This window comes from Oryza brachyantha, chromosome 9 (genome assembly GCF_000231095.2).
Source record: "Oryza brachyantha chromosome 9, ObraRS2, whole genome shotgun sequence".
NCBI classification, from domain to species: Eukaryota; Viridiplantae; Streptophyta; class Magnoliopsida; order Poales; family Poaceae; genus Oryza; species Oryza brachyantha.
In genome coordinates, this window is record NC_023171.2 from 10,144,959 (window position 1) to 10,166,879 (window position 21,921).

The window sequence follows — 21,921 nt, forward strand, 5'->3', positions numbered from 1 at the left end:
TTCTGGTTGTCTCTCTCTCTCTCTCGCCGGGTCAAGGAGCCTTTAAAATCTCTCTCCTTTGTCTCGTCGTGACGGGCGGGGCAAGTGAGCAGTGGAGGCGCGTGAAACACGTGAAGAAATATACTACGGTCTGGGCGCGGGCGGGGGGCCAGCGAGAGCGACGACGACGACGCGGCGGGATCGAGGTCTCCGTCCGCGGGTGGTCCAGCCGGGCGAAAAGGTTGGAGGGTAGTAGCAGTAGCAGCTGCAGCTCGCTTCGTTTTCCCGCGGGGGCGTGGGCGGAAATGGCACGTTGCGTGGGATACGTTTTTTGCCGCGAACGGCGGGGTTGGGATGGGATTTGACCGGTGCGGGACGGTAGTACTATCAGCTGCGTGATCACCCTGTTTGTGAAATGACTAGCCCGGACGGACTGGGATTTGAGAGAGGGGCCGCAGGGGATGGGAAACGAGTATATTTTGAACCCGTCTTTTTTTTCTTATACTTATAGTTATAAATTAAAATTTAAAATTTTGATCTTAAATTTAAAGCTAATTTTAAGTATTTTTGTTAAAGTTTATTTTTTAGCCTTAGTTTTTAACTTGCCAATATAATATATATAAAGCTTTACTCATAAATTATTTTTTATTTTTAAATATATCATTTAACCTTTTTTTCTATGGAACCCACAAAATCACCCCACGAGAATGCAGCGGCGTGTCGGTGAGCGTAATGCGCCCGTGGTGTGTCTACCCTGTCAGTGCATCTCCACCGAACTATTGATCGTGCTAATCATCTGCTCCATATTATTTTGGTTGTATCTTCTTTGCTTCAAAACAGTTTTTTTTAAGAAATCACTGAATCGAAGTTTACGCAAAGTTGAGAATAAATATATCATAAGTGGATAAAATGAAGGATGATTGTATTGAAATTTGACAAAGTAAAGGATGTTATAGTATTTTTACTTTTGTATTGTTATGTGTTGGATTGATGAAAAATAAAGTTAATTTGAGACAGAGTGAGTAAGATTTTAGCTAATATAGTAAAAAAAATACATGATTGAAGAGACACTATTTACAATTGTGATCCATCAAAAGTTATGAACCATGTTAGGCTCTCGGAGTATATGGAAAATATGACTATTTATTTTCTTGCCAGCTAATTATAAGAAAATTTGGCTTGTAAAATTTTTAGCTATTCTCTTAAAGAAGCTCTTAGGGACCTAGAATTGTTCCCTCCGGTTTAGGAATTCTCATGACTATAGATGGCTAATTGGATCATATCATCAAGAGCCAGCTCGAGCACACACACTATTTAGAGTCTAAGCACAACACAACTGATTGATAGTGGGACATATCGTGCTTCAGTCAACATTTTGGCACGACCGGCTAGCACGGCATAACTCATTACTATAGAAGGCATGCACAACATAGCCTATGGTACTGACATGACACGGTCCAACCCATGATACACAGCCTATTTTTAAATAGCTTCTTATTTTTTTTTCCTATTTCCTCCTAAATTTTCCCATAATTTTACCACAGCTTTCTCCATTTTCCTTAGACCACGTTTATCTTTTTCTTCTATGTTTTTCCTATTTTCCATACTTTCATATTTTTCTCTCCTATTATTCATTTTTCCTTCTCGATGGGTGGTGGACCAATTTTTATGTTATGGGTCATCTCTGTGCTTTGGCCGGCTCAACATGGCGCCACGCCTTAATCTTGAGGTCTCGTGCTTTTCGTGGGCATGCATGATGGTCTATGCTTAATCATGCTTGGGGCGGGACGTGCCATGCAACCCATTTAGCCATCTATCCCTAAGACGGAGGAGTCGGGCGCAAAGGGGAATACATTAAGAATATATTATATTTTTGCTCATTTTGCATGAATACATAGGTAAGCGTAGATTACCAATCTACTTAAACATTAGTTTTTTTTAGCATAAAGATCATCCCAATGCGAAATTGGGGTTATTGATTACTGCCTGAACCCATCACGATTCTTGTGGTGCTCTCTCATTGATCCTTACTAGATGTTGACGAAGGAGCTCCTTGAACCTCTATGGTAGTTCACGTAGTCTTTGTAGTGGCGAGGATGATGTCACCAGCTTAATCCCGAAAGGGTTATCAACAATCGATCGTACAATGGTAATATCCTTCTTATTTCCACGTGCACTATCCAAAAATAACTTTACATTTCCCCTCCACCACCGCTAGTTAGTATTGGATTATAATTTAGGTGCTAGTGAGATAAAATGCCACGAGAGATATCATCACCTCGAAACATGTCACCGTTCCCTTTTTAATCTTGTGCGTGTAGGTATTTGTGTGCCACCAATCACGGCACATAATTACATATAAATTTAAAACCTTATGATGGACTGCGGGTGGAAAAAAACAGTCATTGCGTAACCATATGTCTGTTTCCTATTCGAGAGATTAAATATCCCAACAATGAGAAATGAAAATAACAAAATAAACATATGGTGGGGATGGGAAATACGGCACCACTGCGATGCCATGAAATAGGTGCGTAGTACATAGTGGCATGCACCCATAAAGTGACGTCGTCTCGGTGGCGCGGCCTAGTGAACATCCATAGAATTGGTCCTACACCACCATGGGAGCGTGGAACCGTAATGGTACAATAATACAGAAGGTTATGTTTGACCGTTCGTTTTATGAAAAAACTTAGATAATTATCATTTTATTTTGTTTAGATTAAATTTGTCGTTAAATATATTTTACTTGTTACTTGCCTTTTTTCGCATAACTACGAGATGTTTTTGAGTAAAACAAATGATAAAAAATGTAAAATGTCAACGGCGGGAGTACTGCACAAGTGTGAGCTCTGTTAGTTAGATCAGTCTTAATGCATGTTTTATGAGGTGTCAAGCACATTAAATAGGGTGTCACATAAGCAAAATTGTTAAGTTAACATGGTCATTAAATGAGGGAGTTTCATGAGATGAGAAAGGAGTTTCATCTCTACGAAACTTATTTGTCTCGGTTACCTAATTTACAGTATTGGTAACTATACGATAAAACTATGCATTGAGACTGGCCTTAGGGGTTGTTTAGATGTGGCTAAACTTTTTAGTCCCATGTCACATCGGATGTTTGGACATTAATTTGAAGTATTAAATATAGACTAATAAAAAAACTAATTTCATAAATAAGTGGTAATCCGCGAGACGATTTTTTAAAGTCTAATTAATCCATAATTAGAGCATATTTACTATAGCATCACATAGACTAATCATGAATTAATTAGGCTCAATAGATTCGTCTCACAAATTAGTCCAAGATTATGAATGAGTTTTATTAATAATCTACGTTTACTATTTATAATAAGCGTCTAAACATTCGATGGAACAAGAGATTAAAAATAAGTCCCTTCTCTCAGAAAGCACCTTATTATCACATCCATTGTGACAGAGTATGAGCGCAGTGCCAGTACTGTTGATAACGCCTCGTACCTGACTGTGAGCGCGTAGGGGCCAGCCTGGTCGGGTGACCGGGTCAGGTTGAGGCCGGGCCTCTAAGAGCCCAGCTGCTGGCTATAGCTTATTTTATAGCCAGTGCTAAATCCAACTACTCATACAATAGGTTACCTGTTAGTTGGCTACATCTTATAAATTAATTAATTAAGTATAAGCAGTATATGCCAGTGTGTATGATCAAGAGTGAAGTGTATCATTGTAGCCATTTTGTTGTGACATCAACATTTGTTTTACAGAACTAGTCAGAATGAGCTAACAACGATCATACGCTCCAGATCACATCAACCAAGTTTGTGTTTTGAGATGAACAAGAGTAATTCTCTGTAGTATAAAAGTTACAACACACCAATAGCAGATAATTGAAATACCATAACAACCAAGTACATTAATGGATAATGTAATTCCAGGTCTAATACAGGTATGCAATCTCCAGAAGAGGGTGATCTTCTCTGTCATAAAGAGGGCGATCTTCTCTGTCAGTGTGGGAGGGAGAGGAGAAGGGCGGGAGCCGTGTGAGAGGGAGGGAAGAAGAAGCGCGGGAGCCACGCGGGAGGGAGGAGAAGAAGCGCGGGGGGCGCGGGAGGGAGGAGGAGAAGCACGGAGTCGATGGGAGGATTCGCGTTGAGGGGAGGGAGGCGGCACTGGGAGGAAGAAAACGATCTGGAGCTGTGCGATGCGTGAGGGAGATGGGGATCGGCTGTGCATGTGTGGACCATTATCTGTTTTTTAATTCCTTGGGCCAGCTGAAAGCGACGCTATCGCCCGGCTACAAAACAGTCGCCCGTTTTATTCTCTTTCTTCTTTTCTCTCCCCTCCACATAGGAATAAGCTGATGGTATAGTTTTGTAGCCTGCTGAGTCAGCTTATTGTACCTGCTCTAAGCTAATACTTCTCGTGTTCGATTAGCCTGTCTAATCAGGGACTCGTTGTGCCAATTACTGGTCGTCAGCTCGTGATCAATTGGTGAGCGTTAGTGGCAACCTTGCCTTTTCTTTTCGAGGGTTTTACGGCTTTGTGTGAATCACGGCCCGCGCGTGATGGGCAGGGTACTTGGCATAGGCCGCGATCGGTCGGCGAGCAGTGATAGTGCGCGAAAAACGTAATAATAGATCGATACATAATTAATTAAATATTAATTATAAAAAATTTAGAAAAAGTTAATATAATTTTTTTAAAACAATAGAATTTTTTTTTAAAAAAAATACACTTCTAACCATTCGAAAAGTGCGTGCGAAGAGCAAAGAATATGGATAAAAATAAGGACAGCTGCCAAACTCGGCCATGGTATTCGAGTAACAAGTCTCCCATTGTTTTCTAAAGTAAAAGAGGTGATTATTCAATATTTTTATAGAAAAATCAAACGATATATTTATAATTAAAAAGAATTTGTTAATAAAAATTATATACATATCTTAGCGATCTATAGGCCAAAACTAAAAAATAAACTTTGATAAAAAATTTAAAATTTGACTTATAAATATAAGCGGAAGCGAAAAGATGGGAGTGAAAGTGTTTGGCTCCCATTCTTTTTTAAAAGTGAAATGATTTATTTATGAAAAATAATTTATGTATATAATTTTTACGTGCATGCTCATTGTGATTAAAACAAATGCTAAAACAATAAGGCATAATATGAGAACCAATAAAATCTGCTCTAAAATTAAATTTTACTGTATCTACCTTTTATAAGAGCAAATTCAATAATATACTAAATAGTAGCTCCAATTCATTTATAGTCAATCTACTAGCCAATTCTTATTATAACAACCTACAAAACAGATATTAGTATGTACCTGTCATACACACATTATGTCTTGGAATACGTGCTGCAGTTATAAATTTATAGCCCAATGCTCTTCTCTTTTATATTTTTAAAATATGTTTATAGCTGAGTTGATTTTTAGTCTGGTAGCTGCTGGAAGCAATTGCAACCGTGAAATGAGCTTATGAAATTTTACGTGCAGACGCGTCGATGCTCGATCGATCTGTACCATTTTTTTTTAAATTCAGTTGACCGGAAAGATTCTCGATTCCCAAGTTCCAGCGATGTGGTTGTGAGCTCGTGGGTGGCCGTGAGGATGCATGGCTCACGAGCGTGGGGAACGTGGTGTGGTATGTGCTGGGGCTGCATCAAAATGACAAAAAAATAAGCTGGATCCTGTGCTTCCAAGTCCCAATTAAAGGTGATGTCTCATTTGGAGAATTGGGATGCATAGAAAAGCGTGGATTGCTACGCTGAAGTCGCACGTCTGTGCATATTGCTGAGAGAGCAATGGAAGTGTATACGTTAGGGCCATACTCAATGTAACTTTTATTAATATGAGATATGTCATCTTAAAAAGTTTAAAATTAGAATAAAACACCCCTATCTCAATATATTGTTTATTCTATTATTATTTTGTAGCTTACATGTAAGGGATAAGATGTCTAGGTAACAGTATACAGAAGGTTTCATCTCCATGAAAAATGTCTTTATCACATCATCAAAAATGTCTGCATGGCACTATATTTATATTTATTGTCCATGAAAATCTTATTGAGATTGACCTAAGAGCAAGTTCAATAGTATTGTTAACTACTTATAGTCAATCTAATAATCAATTCATACAATGATTATATACAAAATATTAATACATGGTCTCATATATCATACACACTCGTCTTGAAGTCCGTGCTATAGCTAGTCATAAATTAGTAGCTCACTGCTCTCTTCTCTCATCTGTTATCTTTTTATAGGTGCTATTATAGCAGCTCTAAGTACGAACAAATTCAGAGATAACCCATTATGAGTACCTGAACAGCTGAACTAGGCCGCCTACGCCCAAACAGTTAGGCCTCGTTTAGTTCCCAATTTTTTTTAAAAAACATCACATCGAAACTTTGAACACCTAAATAAAGCATTAAATATAGATGAACTAAAAAACTAAGAACAGGTACAATAGCAGGCTATAAATCAGCTATAAGCATATTTTAAAGAGATAAGAGGGAAGAGAGAAGAGAGGTGGGCTACTAATTTGTAGCCAGCTGCACACGGACTCCAAGACATAGTGTGTGTATGACATGTGAGACTATGTATTGATGTTTTGTAGCTAACTATTATATGTATTGGCTATTAGATTGACTATAGTTGAACTGGAGCTAGTAGTTGGCAATACTATTGAACTTGCTCTAATTGAACAGTTATGGAAGAAATCTTAAGACGATCTTTTGAGCCTAATTAGTTCATGATTAGCCATAAGTGCTACAGTAACCAACATGTGCTAATGACGGATTAATTAGGCTCAAAAGATTCGTCTCGCGGTTTCTAGGCTAGCCGTGAAATTCGTTTTTTCATTCGTGTCTAAAAACCCCTTCTAATATCCGGTCAAACATTTGATGTGATACTTCTATCAAAATTTTTCTTAATCTAAACACCACCTTAGCAAATCTGCTCTGGACGTCAAATAACAGGACGAAGTTGAGCCTGACCCAATCCAGAAGTTCTGACATAAACGGGCAATTTCAGCATAATTCGTCGCGAACGTTCCGGATTTGGAAAGACTTTGATGGATGGAGAAGTCTATTTCGGCTCTCTCAACTGTGCAGAAAATGAATATACAACCCTCGACCATCCATAAAACGAGGTGCAGGGCAACCTATTAGAACACGTACAAAGGTGTCTATTAGCTGACTCTCTCAATCGTTACGTAAACAAATTTGGTGACATGGAGAAAAGAGAGGAAAGGAGAGAGAAAAATCTAACTTTATCTTTGTACGTATCATTTTAAAATAAACTCTTGTTGCTGACGTTGCTTGAGGTAGAGCCCATAATGGACTCTACTGTTGAATATGCCCTTAATTGCAGACTCTCTTGATCAATTTTAATGCTGACTCAGAATCAATTGTTATCTAAAATTTTACGGATAAGGGATATAAATTAAACCTAGATGTGTTCGTGTGTCTCTCCTGAGCACCTATACCTCCTACTCATACAAAAGAGTCGCCGAGTTTGTATGTGTTCAGGTCGTGTATCCATTTTAATAACTAAGAGGTTATTTGGTTGGCCACCTAACTTGTATAAGTAGTGGCGGAGCTAGAACGAAACAGAAGGATTGCCACTGATCCTTTAAACTAGGTTTAGATTACTACGGATGACTAAATTACGATTGAGGTGATACATATATGGAAAAAAATTAATAAACTCTAGCAAAAATGAACAAGCAGCTCCGTCCCTACATATTCACTTATCATAACTCAAATTAGCCGAATTTAATGAAATTAAGTGTGTTTAGTTTGTCATATTAAGATACCATCTCTAATTTATAGAGTCCACGTGTCAATTATAGATAGAAACTTGCCTCTTTAGCTAAAATATGATTCTATATTTTTAAACAAACTTTAAACGAATTGGCTAAATATTATTTAGTAAATTTAGTATGCTAACCAAACAACACCTAACTTTAACACTAAGCTCAAACTAAATTTAACAGCTGCCCCTATTATCTAAGAATAATGCGGTGCCTCGTACGATCATGTGGCCGTGTCAACTGTCTTACACGAGCACGAGACCACGGATCTTTCGATCCGTGCCATGTGCCAATCGAACCATGCACCACACCACACCACCTAGCTAGCCGGTGGACCTGGACCAACCTCGCGCAGGTGGGGCCCACCCGTGCTCCCACTGGCGCCCGGGCCCCACCAACCTTCCTAGGTTGGCCGTCAGCCTCAGCCCAGCTGTCAGTGGAGTCGCGCTGCGTGGGAGGCTTCACGGTGGTTTGCTCGACGCCGCAGTGTACAACTACTAGTGTCGCTGCTGCCTCCGCCGCCGCCGCCGCCGCCGCCGCCGACGCCGACTCGATCCGACGGCTGTGCGCGGCCGCGGAGGAAGTAGGGGGGCAATTCGGTCATTCCACCGCCGTCGTCGTGGTTCCGGGCCAACTCCACCGTGTGTCCACGGCGCGAGCGAGCACTCGCCTCCCGTCCTTTTAAAGCCGTGCTCCGACGACGGGAGGAGTGCCGAATCGGTCGCCTCGCCGCCTGCCTCCGCCCATGGGCCGCGGGGCCCCACCCGCGCCGTAGATCCGGCCCGTCCCGTCCGGCGCGCCAGATCCGATGGTGGAGACCGCGGCCGCCGTGTCCTCCTCCCCGCGGGCCGCCGCGGCCGCGGGGGTGGTGGCCACGTCGTCGCCGCGGGCGGGAGTGGGGAGGGGAGGGGCGCACCACTACAGGCGGTGGGGGGCGCCGGCGAGGGCGGTGCTGCTCGCGCTCTGGCTGGTCGGGTTCGCGCTCGTGTTCCTGTGGCAGAGCACCTCGGTGGGCCGCGCGCGGCTCTACACCAGCTCGCCGCTGCCGAAGCGGGCGCCGTCCGTCCAGGCGATGGGGCAGTGGGTGGCCTCGCCGCCGGTCTACGATCTGAGGGAGTTCGGGGGCGTCGGGGACGGGCGGACGCTCAACACTGCGGCGTTCGTGGCGGCGGTGGCGTCGATCGCGGAGAGGGGCGGGGGGAGGCTCGTCGTGCCCGCCGGAAGGTGGCTGACCGCGCCGTTCAACCTCACCAGTAGGATGACGCTATTCCTCGCAGCCGGCGCTGAGATCCTCGGGATCCAGGTGAGTCATCTCAGTTGCAATCCCCATCGGCTTGCTTGTTTATAAGGTTTTTCTCAAGGAATTATGCCAGTTTTGACAAGTTTGTGCACATAGGAGTATGTGCTCCACGACGTGTCCTGTTATGTGATTGTAGTATCATAGATCATACAATGGTATACTTATCCTCTTTTTACTGCTGGATAGAGTGGAAATGCTGCAATACTTGCACTCTTATAGTTTCTTCAAGGAACAAGCATGGTAAAAAAAAAACCTGAGTAAATAGACCGGCATTGCTAATCATGGGGGCCAACACTATTTTGTGACTTTAATATCTGGTGTGGCTTTGATGAAGCTTCATTGGATATGTCAGTAAAAAAATGGTTGTTTCTCACTGAGAGATCAGAGATGTATCAACGTGTGCTGCTAAATGTTGGGCATATTGATAGTTAGTTTGACTGAAGTTAGCTCAACCTTCAGCATTGTGGGACTAGGTTTTTCTTACTTACATTTGTCTGCTACTTTTTACAGTTTGGTGCATTTTTTACCATCTGAGTCAGCATTGACAGCTTGTTGCATTACTTATGTAAGGATGAAAGATATTGGCCGTTGATGTCCCCATTGCCATCATATGGGTATGGAAGAGAGCACAAGGGGCCTAGGTATGGGAGCCTTATACATGGTCAAGACCTCAAGGATGTGACTATAACTGGTAAGTTGTAGTTATGCTTTTGTTTCTGCATTCTAATACTCGGTTGATATCTTGATCTTTTGCTTGCGTTATAAAATTAAATTAACAAAAAGTAAGATTCTCTGGTCATATTTTAAGAATGTAGTATGTCACTAACAGAATTTTGAAAGCTATGCCCTGTGTTTTTGTCGTTTGAGCTTGCCAACATCGCCATCATCAATTCTCATTACTATGGTTAGGAATTGAAGCAAAAAATGTGATGCTCAAGCCGCAAAATTCAGTATCCAAAATGACAAATCTCAGCTGTTGTTGTTAGAAAAGAAATAAATGTATGATTGAAGGGTTTGGTCACATACTGGAGCCTGGGGCTTATTTGTCAGCTTTTTGCCCTTTTAAGGACTTTTAACTCCAATTACTCTGGTGCTTGATTGCATGAAGGCAACATTATCGGTCGATTTTATCCTGGACATATTTTCTAACATATATAACAATAAAGATAACAACCAAATTCTTGACACTTTAAATGGTTGTAAACTTGTAATGGCTATATTTTCCACCAAGAATATGGTAACTTGACAAAAGATATTATATTGTTCTATAACATATTAACATCCTTTTCTCTACATTGTTGAACTCAACTATGAATCTATGCTGTGATTTATGCTATATGTTGTTAAAGCAATTGTAAAGCTAAGTTCTAACAGATCTTGAAACTACCTTATCTGAAATCAAACAAATATTTGGAAAAATTGTTTCACATGCACTAAATTTTCCTATGAAATGTATTTGGTTGTCCTTTTATTTCCGTGTCAGCACAAAAGACTAGGAAAGGTAAGTTATTGTGTCAAAAACAGTTGAAATTATGCTAGCTGGCATTTATTCTAAGCTATGATTCTGATAAGAATAAGCTAAATGTTGGTACAGATCATATAACTTCATTTGTTTTTTGAATTATATATTGCAACCTGTTCCTACTATTAATATTCTTTCTTGAAGCTCTTTGTCCTGAATTTGCCTTGTATTTTCATTAGCTGAGAGGCTTTCTCTTTATACAGGACACAATGGAACCATAAATGGGCAAGGTCAAAGTTGGTGGATCAAATTTCGGAAGAAAGTCCTCAATCACACAAGGGGTCCTCTTGTGCAGCTCATGCGGTCAAGTAACATCACCATTTCTAACATCACTCTACGTGATTCTCCATTCTGGACCCTTCATATATACGACTGCAAGGATGTTACTATATCAGAAACCACCATCCTGGCTCCAATTGTTGGAGCTCCAAACACTGATGGGATAGATCCAGGTCATTTCCCAACTTCTACTCTCTGTGGTCTTATTCATTTATGTTGCAGTTTTCATTTTATAGCTCACAGTCTCCTATGAGTGGATAAGATGGTCTAGGTTTGCACATTTAGTGACAATATGTACCAAACATCCCTGTACACCTACATCATCTTGGAGTCGTCTGCATTATTTAGTAAACTTTATGCTTCAGTAGTCAGATTCTCAACTGTTTTTTTTGCATATGCAGATTCTTGTGAGAATGTAGTGATTAGAAACTGCTATATTTCTGTTGGCGATGATGGGATAGCTATAAAGAGTGGTTGGGACCAATATGGAATTGCTTATGGGCGTCCATCTACTAACATCGCTATTCACAACGTCACAATCCGCTCCATGGTCAGGTCAGCCATTTCATCATGCTCGCATTGGTTTGGTTCACTATCATATGTTTGTACAACATGTTTCAGAATAGGAATTGGTATGCTGTAGATATATAAGCCTTTTAGTCTAATGATTGCAATTCATTGTCGCACAAGTTTATTTATCTACCAGGATCAGAAATATTATTTGTAAAAAACCTCATTATTACGTAGGCAGGCAATTTTATTCCCTTATTTTATTTTTTAAGTGATTTAGTAAGTTAATTCCGAGACAGCAGTTCTCCACTTAGTAGTTAATTTGTTAAGTGTCAGTAGTCAAGATTTTTCTAAAGCCATGTTATTGTGCCATTGTGTGTGATTTATTTTCCATTATATTGGACAGTGCTGGTGTATCTATAGGAAGTGAGATGTCTGGTGGAGTTTCAAATGTTTTGGTAGAGAATGTTCATATTTGGGACTCACGGCGAGGTGTGAGGATAAAGACTGCCCCTGGAAGAGGGGCCTATGTTAGCAACATCGTGTACCGAAACATAACCCTGGAGCATCTCCGTGTTGGCATCGTGATCAAGACCGACTATAATGAGCACCCAGACGAAGGCTTTGATCCGAAGGCAGTTCCCATCATAGAGAACATTTCGTACACTTCAATCCATGGACATGGGGTGCGTGTACCAGTCAGGATACAGGGGAGCGCAGAGATCCCCGTCAAGAATGTTACTTTCCATGATATGTCAATCGGTTTGGTGGACAGGAAGCACCATGTTTTCCAGTGCTCCTTCGTCCAGGGGCAGGTCATTGGCTATGTTTTTCCTGTACCGTGCAAGAACCTGGACTTGTACAACGAGCGGCAGGAGCTGGTTAAACAATCGACACTACAGAACATCTCTGATATCGACTACAGTTTTTGACACGGCGGCGTTTTTTGTTCAATTCACTGTACCATTTGCTTAGGAGGATTCACTGCTCAGTTAACATCCACAGAGAACTTTTTGGTAGCCTTTTACAGCTTTCACTCTCAGGAATGTATTTAAGGATGTTCCATCTGTTTATACTGTCTCATAGAAGGACACTGATGTTTGCACTTTTCAGCCATGTATTTGTACACACTAAACCAGCCCCATAGCTCAATTGTACACCCTTTTAGCAACAAATTTCTCCTTTGAGAGCAATAAAGTTCTTCATTACTCAGTTCTTTGCTAGAAGTATAATTTAATGAATTCATTTATTTGTAACTCCCATTCAGGTTTTTCCCAAACTGCCCGTGTATGGTAATGGTATAATACCGTGGTAAGTGGTAACCCCACAAAATTAAACCAAACTAGAAAATAATTCGATTTTTTGGCAAAATTTTGTACGGTTTACCATGTTTACTGCAATTTTGTTCTAAATGGGTGAAATTATTTCACCTGGCACTTTGGCAGTGCACAATACAACTACCAAACTAGAGGCCCATAGTCGTCACCACAGGCCCAGTTGCCCACAAAGATAGGGGGCCCAGCATGACACGTGGCAAATCCTCATTGGCTCCCTGGCGCTGAAGGCCACGACCCTCTCCCTCCCTATCCTAAACTCCAAGCAGATAAACTGCTCTGCGCTTTTCCCACCCTCCCTCCCCTCTTCTCCTCACTCTCCTCCTCCATGGCTCTTCCCACGGGCTCATTCGCGCCATGTAGCCTCCAGCCAAGGTAATTCAAATCCAGCAACACTTCTATATTTGTTCGTCGTCGTCGTCGTCTTCCTTCTCCATCAATCTCAGTTTGATTCCGCATTGCAAGATGTCCTGAAACCTCGCTGGGTGTTTGCTGTTTAATTTTTCTTGTGAGCCAAGTGCCCGGGCACCGGCGTTGCGTGCGCCGCAGAGTGCGGCGGCCGCTCCGGGGATGCCCCGCCGCCACCGCGCCGGCGCGACGAAGAGCGGCGTGTCGGCGGTGTGCGAGCCGCTGGGGCCCGACAGGCCGCTCTGGTTCCCCGGCAGCTCCCCGCCCCCGTGGCTGGACGGCAGCCTTCCCGGAGACTTCGGGTTCGACCCTCTCGGGCTAGGGTCGGACCCGGAGCTGCTGCGGTGGTTCGCGCAGGCGGAGCTGATGCACAGCCGGTGGGCGATGCTGGCGGCGGCGGGGATCCTGATCCCGGAGATGCTGCAGAAGTGGGGGTTCATGGAGGGGTACTCGTGGATCGACGCCGGCGCGCGGGAGTACTTCGCGGACCCGTGGACGCTGTTCGTGTCGCAGATGGCGCTGATGGGGTGGGCGGAGGGGCGGCGGTGGGCGGACTACCTCAACCCCGGGTGCGTCGACGTCGAGCCGCGGCTGCCCAACCGCAAGAACCCCGTCCCGGACGTCGGCTACCCCGGCGGGCTGTGGTTCGACTGGGGCAACTGGGGCAGGGGGTCGCCGGAGCCCGTCATGGTGTTGCGCACCAAGGAGATCAAGAACGGCCGCCTCGCCATGCTCGCCTTCGTCGGGTTCTGGTTCCAGGCCGTCTACACCGGCGAGGGGCCCATCGACAACCTCCTGGCTCACCTCGCCGACCCCGGCCATTGCAACATCTTCTCGGTATGCCACTGAAACCAACACCTTCGTCATTTCGCTTCTGCATAAACTAAAGTTCGAATTTTTAACTTTGATTTTAGGGTTTTTCATCGAAATTTAGTTTACAGCTTTGAATACGTATATAAATTTTTTATTCATAAATTATTTTTCATTTGTGTATCTAATCCGATACATATTTGTATCGTGTCTAATATCTATGCAATAGTCCTCTTATTTGTCTGGATCATATTCATGCCTCCGTGATTAAAATTTGGTTTGTTTTTGAACTCACAGGCATTCACGTCCCACTGATCGATGGAGACGTTGCAATAGACGGAGAATAATAATGATATCATGAATGAAATGTTACAAAAAGGAAAAGCGGTTTGAGCATTCTTTTTTATTTTTTATTTTGGTGTGACTTGTTCTTTCGTTCCTTTTTCACTGCTTTTTTTTTCTTTGGATCGTGAAATTCGTGAATACAAGTATAATACGGTGAGAGAGCGTCACAGTTCATTGAAGCATCCAGTGCGGAAGGGGCGGTAGACTTTCTGATATAAGTTGGGCTGGAAAAAAACTAGGCCGCGTGCGGCCTTATGTGTTGGGCTGGAGCAGTATAGGGCCCATATTTGAGATGGTGCGGCCCATATTTGATACGTGCGGCCTTAGTCTGAGTGAGTGGCTGATCGATGAGCTGATCTACTGCTGCGAATCGCACGTATCCCTCCGGTTACATAATCGTTTCAAACTTTAGACCTTTGATTATAAATACTTTTTAAATTTTTTACTTTACAAACATGGCAACTATATGTGTAGACTAATCTTAAAAGGTACTCCCTCCATCCCTAAATGTTTGACATTGTTGACTTTTTTTACACGTTTGACTATTTGTCTTATTTAAATTTTTTTGTCAAATATGTAAAACTATATATATACATAAAAATATATTTAACAATAAATAAAATGATATAAAATAATTAATAATTATGTAAATTTTTTGAATAAAACGAATAGTCAAACATATATAAAAAAGTCAACGACGTCAAATATTTAGTGACAGAGCTAGTATTTCAATAAAATATATATTGATATAAATAGTGGTTAATTTTTTTAAATACCGTGTCCTTATCCAAAACAATAAGTATTATGAAACCGGGAGTATAATTATACCCGTACAGGCAAAATAAAATGCTAATAGAAGTACATAAAATTGAGTACCTAGGTGACTATTGTGCTGCATGCTAAATTACTAATTACCTAGTGCTCGTACGACTGAGATTATGAAAAGGAGAAAAGAAGGGTTAGCTAGTGTTCATCACGGTGAACAAAAATTAGAAAATCCCGTGTAGGCATGTGGTTGATGACAACGTATTTTCTGTTCCCTGTAAACAACGGTAGTCCACCACTTGGCAAAGGTAGCTAGCTAGGCGATGCTTGCCGGTTTTCCAGTGGCATCACTGCTGTCAAGTTGCCGGTTCTAGTTTCAACTTATTATAACCCTCAGTGTCTCCTGTTGCTTGGTCTATCTCATTCCCTAAGAATTGGGTTGGAGAGCAAGCAAGATTGTTAGAGTATCTCAACGCCTCATCTAAATTTGGTTATCCATATCTTCGTTTGGATGATCATCTAAAACAGTTTTATCCTATCTCTTTGTACTACACCATATTATTCATATATGACATGCTCTATATCTCTTTGGAGGATGGAGAAAAGACATCTAAATATAAAATTTCTCTCTTTTAATATGGATGACATCTAAAAATAGAGAATGAGATGGATGTACTGCTAGGAATGCTATTAGGCCATGTTCTAAAATTCTAATGGTGCATTCCATGAAAATGTTATAAAAATTCAGACTTTTGGAAGCATTTTTTTAAAAAATAGTAGTATTCAGTCATTTATGTCCTTAAGCTACCACATTAGATAATCTTGAAAATCCAAAAATGTTACAAAAAGGAGCCCTTCCAGTGAGGTTTGGTTCTGCTTCAGCTTAGAATTTTATCATTTGAAGCTGAAGCTCTTTACTAGACTAAACGTACACCACCATCAGAGGAGAGGGCCCCACATGGCATATACACATGACCCAATCAGTTGGTCGTTCAAGGAAGGGACACGACTGCATTATGCATGAATTTGTCTGAAGAAACAGCTAACCTCGCAGAATGATTGATGAACTATAGTGTCATCCTTATGCCACCAAATGAATTCGTGTAATTGGACATCGCGTGCCTTCTTATTCCGACACTTCACACTGACAGAACAAACAAATGAACTGGTCTCCTACCTTGGTGCCATCTAAAATCATATAAACCCGCTCTCGAATCTTATAATACTCCAAGATCTAACTAATCCAGATTAGTTATTAATCACGATATATGAATAAACTTTTCTGAAGTTTTACCATAGTCACATCACTAAGAAAGAGAATATGCTTGCAACCTGAAATTCTGAAAACATCACTGAAGTACTGATCTCGTTTGTCCCTTCTTATTACCAACCTCCAGCTTATCTATCCCCAAATCTGAAACTGACATGAAAGGAAATCGTTACAGTTAGCGCCAAAAAGGCAAATCTCTCCAAGCATCATCATCATCATCACCATCACCAGCGTCATGCATGCAGGATTGCAGGGTCCATAGCTTCTTGAAAGGAGGCTGAGCAACTAACACCAGCTTCTTGAAAGGAGGCTGAGCAACTAACACCTTTCCTAGGAAAAGAAACCACAAAAGACAGCCAACAGATAGAAAAGGAGGAAGATGAAAAGGCAGAAGAAGATGAGAAAACACTTTCAGCAAGATCAGTTCAGAACTGAAGAATTCAGTAAAGATGTGGTCTTTACTGTAATATGAGGCATACTGAAGAAGACATGCATAGGAGCTGCAACATTTTCAGGTAGCCTTTCCATTGTGATATCTCTCATCTGCTGTTTAGTAGTATGAACTTGTTCTCTTCATTGATTAATCTGATACTATGTGATTGAATCATTAGCCGATAGTTTAGGCACTTAGGTTCATTGTTCCTTGGTTGCTGTCAGACATACCGGAAATGCTGTCCTCGTTGCTGCTCTTGCTTCTGTTGCGCAGTCCAGTCAAGAACCGACTGGATGAGCTGTCAGCTGCTTACCTGCTCTTAATTTATGCATTTGTGTTTCATAACTGCCTTGAAGATTAACATCAAAACAGTAGTATAGGCTTATGGCACTGTGCTTACATAGTCTCATTAGATGATAGGTCATAATCCCGAAATTTGATTATGATCATGAAGTGATAACTGGCTAGTCTTTGAAACATAAGAATATAGTACAAAATTTTTAAAACATCATCGAAAAATTCAGAAGAGGTTAAAATCTATACTATTTAAAAATGAAGTCATCCGCCTCACTTCTCATCCTACGTCACGTAAAAACCAGCGTTTCTACTAAACACAAAAAAAAATCAAGCGGTTTCTTAAGAAAAATTTCTTTCCTCTATAGGCACGATCTATCATCAATAGCATGTTACAATACACGGGTATACTGCTAATTTCAAAAAAAGACGAGGCTCTGGACTGTCCCACTGGCTAGCCGGGCCCCACAGCTCAGTCATCCATCCGGGAAAGGAAAAGACGCTGTGGTCTCACTGGCAGGTGGGGACAGATCAGGGCGGCCCCACCAATCAGTTCTCGTCGGCATTTAATTGATTAGATTTATTCGTAGGTGATAAAAAGTCTCCGCTTCCAGCTCGCTAATGTGCCCACTAATTGGATAATTAGTGGTGCGAGGGAGCCCAAACGGAGCAAAGCAACAAGGAGAAATCTCCGAGACAAAAAAGCGATTTGATAAAGCGGCCGGTCTCCGAGCGGCCACTGCACTACGCCCCTCTCGTCTCGTCTCCTCGCATCGCCGCCGCCGCCGCCGCTGCATCAGCAGCAGCAGCAGCAGCCGCCGCATCGGCCGGAGTGTTGCGGGGCTGCTGTCCTGCGGCGTGGGCGTGTTTGGGAGTGGAGGGAGGGGAAGGGGAGAGGAGGAGGAGGAGGGGGTGGGGTGGGGTGGGGGTGAAGCATGATGGATGGATCCACCGCTGCGGCGGCGGAGCTGGAGGCGGCGGAGAGGGTGGTGATGAGGTGGGACTCCACGGCGTTGGCGTCGTCGGGGGGCGGGGGCGGGGGTGGCGACGAGCCGATGCTGTTTGATGGCGGCGGTGACAGGACGGAGGCGGAGCGGTTCCTCCGGGCGGTGGATGACCTCCGGCGGCTGGCGCCGCCGTCGCCGGCCGCGGTCGGCAGCCCGCGACGCACCTCGTCGGCGAGCGGCGGAGGGGCGGCGTCCAACGCCGTGCAGGTTGCTATGGCGCGGCTGGAGGACGAGTTCCGGCACGTGCTGGCGTCCCGCGCGCTCGACCTGGAGATCGAGGCGCTCGCCGATCTCACCTCCCTCTCCATGTGCAGCGACCGCGCCAACTCCTCGGACGTCGCCGAGGAGGCGGCGGCGGCGGATGAAGATGACTCCGTGTCGTCCTCCGTCGGCCGCCGCAGTAGCTACCGCTCGCTGCGCAGCATCCGGGAGATCGATCTCCTCCCCGCGGACGCCATCTCCGACCTCCACGCCATCGCCTCCCGCATGGCTGCCGCCGGCTACGGCCGCGAGTGCGTCCAGGTATACGCCTCCGTCCGCAAGCCGGCCGTCGACTCCGCCCTCCGCCGCCTCGGCGTCGAGAAGCTCAGCATCGGCGACGTGCAGAGGCTCGAGTGGGAGGTCCTGGAGGCCAAGATCCGCCGCTGGATCCGCGCTGCCCGCGCCGCCGTCCGCGGCGTCTTAGCCAGCGAGCGTCGGCTCTGCTTCCTCATCTTCCACGACCTCCCCCTCTCCAGCTCTACCAACACCACTGCCGCTGCCGGTTCCAGCCACGATGCCCCCTTCGCCGAAGCCGTCAAGGGCGCCGCTCTGCAGCTCTTTGGGTTCGCAGAGGCTATCAGCATCGGCCGCCGCTCCCCCGAGAAGCTGTTCAAGATCATTGACCTGCACGACGCGATCGCTGATCTGTTGCCTGACGTCTCCGACATCTTTGCTGCATCCAAGGCCGGGGAATCCATATACGTGCAGGCCGCAGAGATCAGGTCGCGTCTGGCTGATGCTGTGCGTGGGATACTGTCGGAATTCGAGAACGCCGTGCTTCGTGACCCGTCAAAGACCCCGGTGCCTGGTGGTACCATTCATCCTCTCACCCGCTATGTCATGAACTACAGTAGCCTCATTTCTGACTACAAAACCACACTGTCCGAGTTGATTGTGTCGCGGCCATCGGCTTGCTCCCGAATCGCTCCCGAGGGCAATGAGACCGCCCCATCCTTCCCAGATCTTGACCTTGCTGACCCAGACAGCCAGTTACCCCTTGCTGCTCATCTTATCTGGATTATTGTGGTTCTTGAGCACAACCTTGAGAGCAAGGCGTCACTCTACAAGGATGCAGCACTGTCTCATTTGTTCATCATGAACAATGTACACTATATTGCTCACAAGGTAAAGGATTCACCGGAGCTCCGGGGGCTTATTGGGGATGAGTACTTGAAGCAGCTGACGGGTAAGTTTCGACTGGCAGCCACACGCTATCAACGGACAGCATGGTTGAAGATCCTAAATTGTCTGAGAGATGAAGGTCTGCATGTCAGTGGCGGCTTTTCGTCAGGGGTATCCAAATCAGCACTTCGGGAACGTTTCAAGGCTTTCAATGCTGCATTCGAGGAAGCACATAGGGTTCAGTCTGCTTGGTATGTGCCAGACACACAGCTGAGAGAAGAGCTTAGGATATCAATAGCAGAGAAACTTCTTCCGGCATATCGATCCTTCCTTGGTCGGTTCCGGCATCATATAGAGAACGGAAGGCACCCAGAGTTGTACATCAAGTACTCAGTGGAGGACCTTGAGACGTCTGTCACAGATTTCTTTGAGGGCTGTCCACCTTCGCTACATAACAGGAGAAGATCCCATGGATGAGATGACTTCAAGACTCAAAAGATCTTTTACTGTTGACTGATGAGTGTTGTTGCCTAGTTTTCTACAGTGCTCTGGGAAAAGCGACACTTGAGGGTATAGTTGGTGATGATTTCTTCTACTAGAGGTAATCTGAAACAGGATCAGGATCTTATTGAAACTGTTAAATTCCTTAGTGGTTCTTCCTTTTATAACCAACCCTGTTCGTTTGTTACACTATCATTATATCTTTCATGATTAGGGCCCTGTTTAGAGGCATTTAAAATGACAAATGGCAAATGGCAAAAGTTTTGACATTGCATTTTTGCAAGTTGGTGTTTAGAGGCATGTAAAAGTTAACATTTTTTTGGCAAAAGTGAGAGGTGGTCCGCATCCCTATGCACCTTTTGGTGAAATTTACTACTCTAGACTGCCAAATACCAAATGCAAACTTGCCATTTTCTTACCCTAGTGTTTAGATCCATTTTGCCAAAAAGTACTTCAAAATGACAAAACTTCTGTCATTTTGAAGGATCTAAACAGGGCCTAGCTTGTTCATATAGGTCTGTTCTTTCAGAATGTTTCATAGTTGTAACATCATGGTATTTGTTTGACACTTAACTGAGTGTCTTGTCACCTTTTTGGTTGTTCAGATATATATCAAGATTGCACTTGATAGATTAGATGTAAAAGATTTGTGTTCCTGGGTTTCATCTATGTAAAATTATGGCCATAAAGTCTCAGTTTTGAGGTTCCCATGCTCGGTCTCTTTTCAAGTGTATTTTCCAGAGGGCTACTGATGTAACTTCCTAGTTTGGACTAGGGCTAATGCTAACATAAAAAGAAAAGGACAGTAAATCCCCATTTAAAAATAACAGTGCTATTTTATCATGGATTATTGTATTAGCGCGAGGTAAATCATGTTATTTTATGTTTGTGCATGGCAAATTGCTTACTTCCTCGATCTACTATGAATGTGGTAGATTTTTCTTCCTGATAAAATGCCTCAATGATTATCATTGAGAGAAGTTCTGTTTTCAGGATTAGTTTAGATATTATCATACCAACAAAAGATACTGCGTTGATAATTCAGATTCTGTTGTTCGGTTGGGGTGAGCTAAGCAATTTATAAGAATTTCCAAGTTGTTGACTAACGAGTCTTTATATAAGAAAAGTTCACATGTACTTCTTTGTGCCTGCTGATTACTTAAGAGCTGTTTCTATTGGTTATGTGCTGGGTAATAACTAATAAGGAAGTAATAAAAATCACTTGTAAGTTGTAAATCGGTTGTTTCTCTTGTTATGCCAGAATTGTTTCGACATAACTTTGTTCTTAGATGGCTGAATAGCATTTCCTAGAATGTATACAGCTAACCCTGGACTTGAAAAGAAATAGTTGCAGAAGGTGGAGATTGGTAGCTATGGTGCGATGTAAATTGGACACGGACAGCATGTGCTTGGTATGTTTAAGAGCCGGGGAAATGATTGGCTGTTCATGAGGATGCAATTCAGATTTCTGTTATGGTTCTCTATTGAGTAATGTTTGGTCGCGGACTCGCTGTAATGCTGTTAAGCAGTGAGCTGTATGGATGTGGCATTGAAAGTGTGATGGTTTCTCGCTTGACTATTCTGGTTCCGTGTCATTCTTTTCTCGCTTATTAATAAGGCTACTAATCTTTGCACGGTTATGCTGTCAGAAGTGTTAGCTGAGATTGTTAAAACTTCACTGTCATATTTCACATTACTAATCCTACGTCCCTTCTATTGAATCAAGCTGTGTTATGTGTGACTGTGAGTTTGTTGCCCCATCTACACGTCATAGGAAGGCTGAAATGCATGAAATTTGTGTAGTTTCTGCAGCAACTGACGCATCATAGGTGACAACAAAATAGTTGCAACTGCCGCCTCAGCCGTTGCTTGTTACAACTGTACTTGGGTATATAAGTAGATCCAAAATAGCAGTAGTTAAGACACGGATGGATCTATGATACCGATTTCATGGTTTGGAAGCATAACAATTATTCGGCGAGCCAGCTATT

At 43.3% G+C, this 21,921-nt stretch overlaps 1 protein-coding gene and 1 pseudogene across 3 annotated transcripts; both read left to right on the top strand.

Annotated features, from left to right (window-relative positions):
- Positions 1–8,571: 8,571 nt before the first annotated feature.
- On the top strand, positions 8,572–14,343 carry LOC102701020 (annotated as a pseudogene). Its single transcript, XR_005812437.1, has 7 exons — positions 8,572–9,072; positions 9,640–9,760; positions 10,795–11,043; positions 11,272–11,425; positions 11,787–12,371; positions 13,359–13,959; positions 14,230–14,343. The product of XR_005812437.1 is annotated as a probable polygalacturonase (transcript).
- A 3,631-nt stretch (positions 14,344–17,974) lies between these two features.
- LOC102701294 (exocyst complex component EXO70B1-like) lies at positions 17,975–21,635 on the top strand. 2 transcript variants are annotated; one of them, XM_040527437.1, is made up of 2 exons: positions 17,975–20,030; positions 21,273–21,635. In XM_040527437.1, the coding sequence occupies exon 1, from the start codon at positions 17,975–17,977 to the stop codon at positions 19,904–19,906; it is 1,932 nt and encodes a 643-aa protein (XP_040383371.1). In that variant the 3' UTR covers positions 19,907–20,030; positions 21,273–21,635. The 2 variants fall into 2 exon arrangements, with proteins under 2 accessions (XP_040383371.1, XP_040383370.1); XM_040527436.1 differs by having other exon boundaries at positions 21,279–21,635.
- The last annotated feature ends 286 nt before the right edge of the window (positions 21,636–21,921 follow it).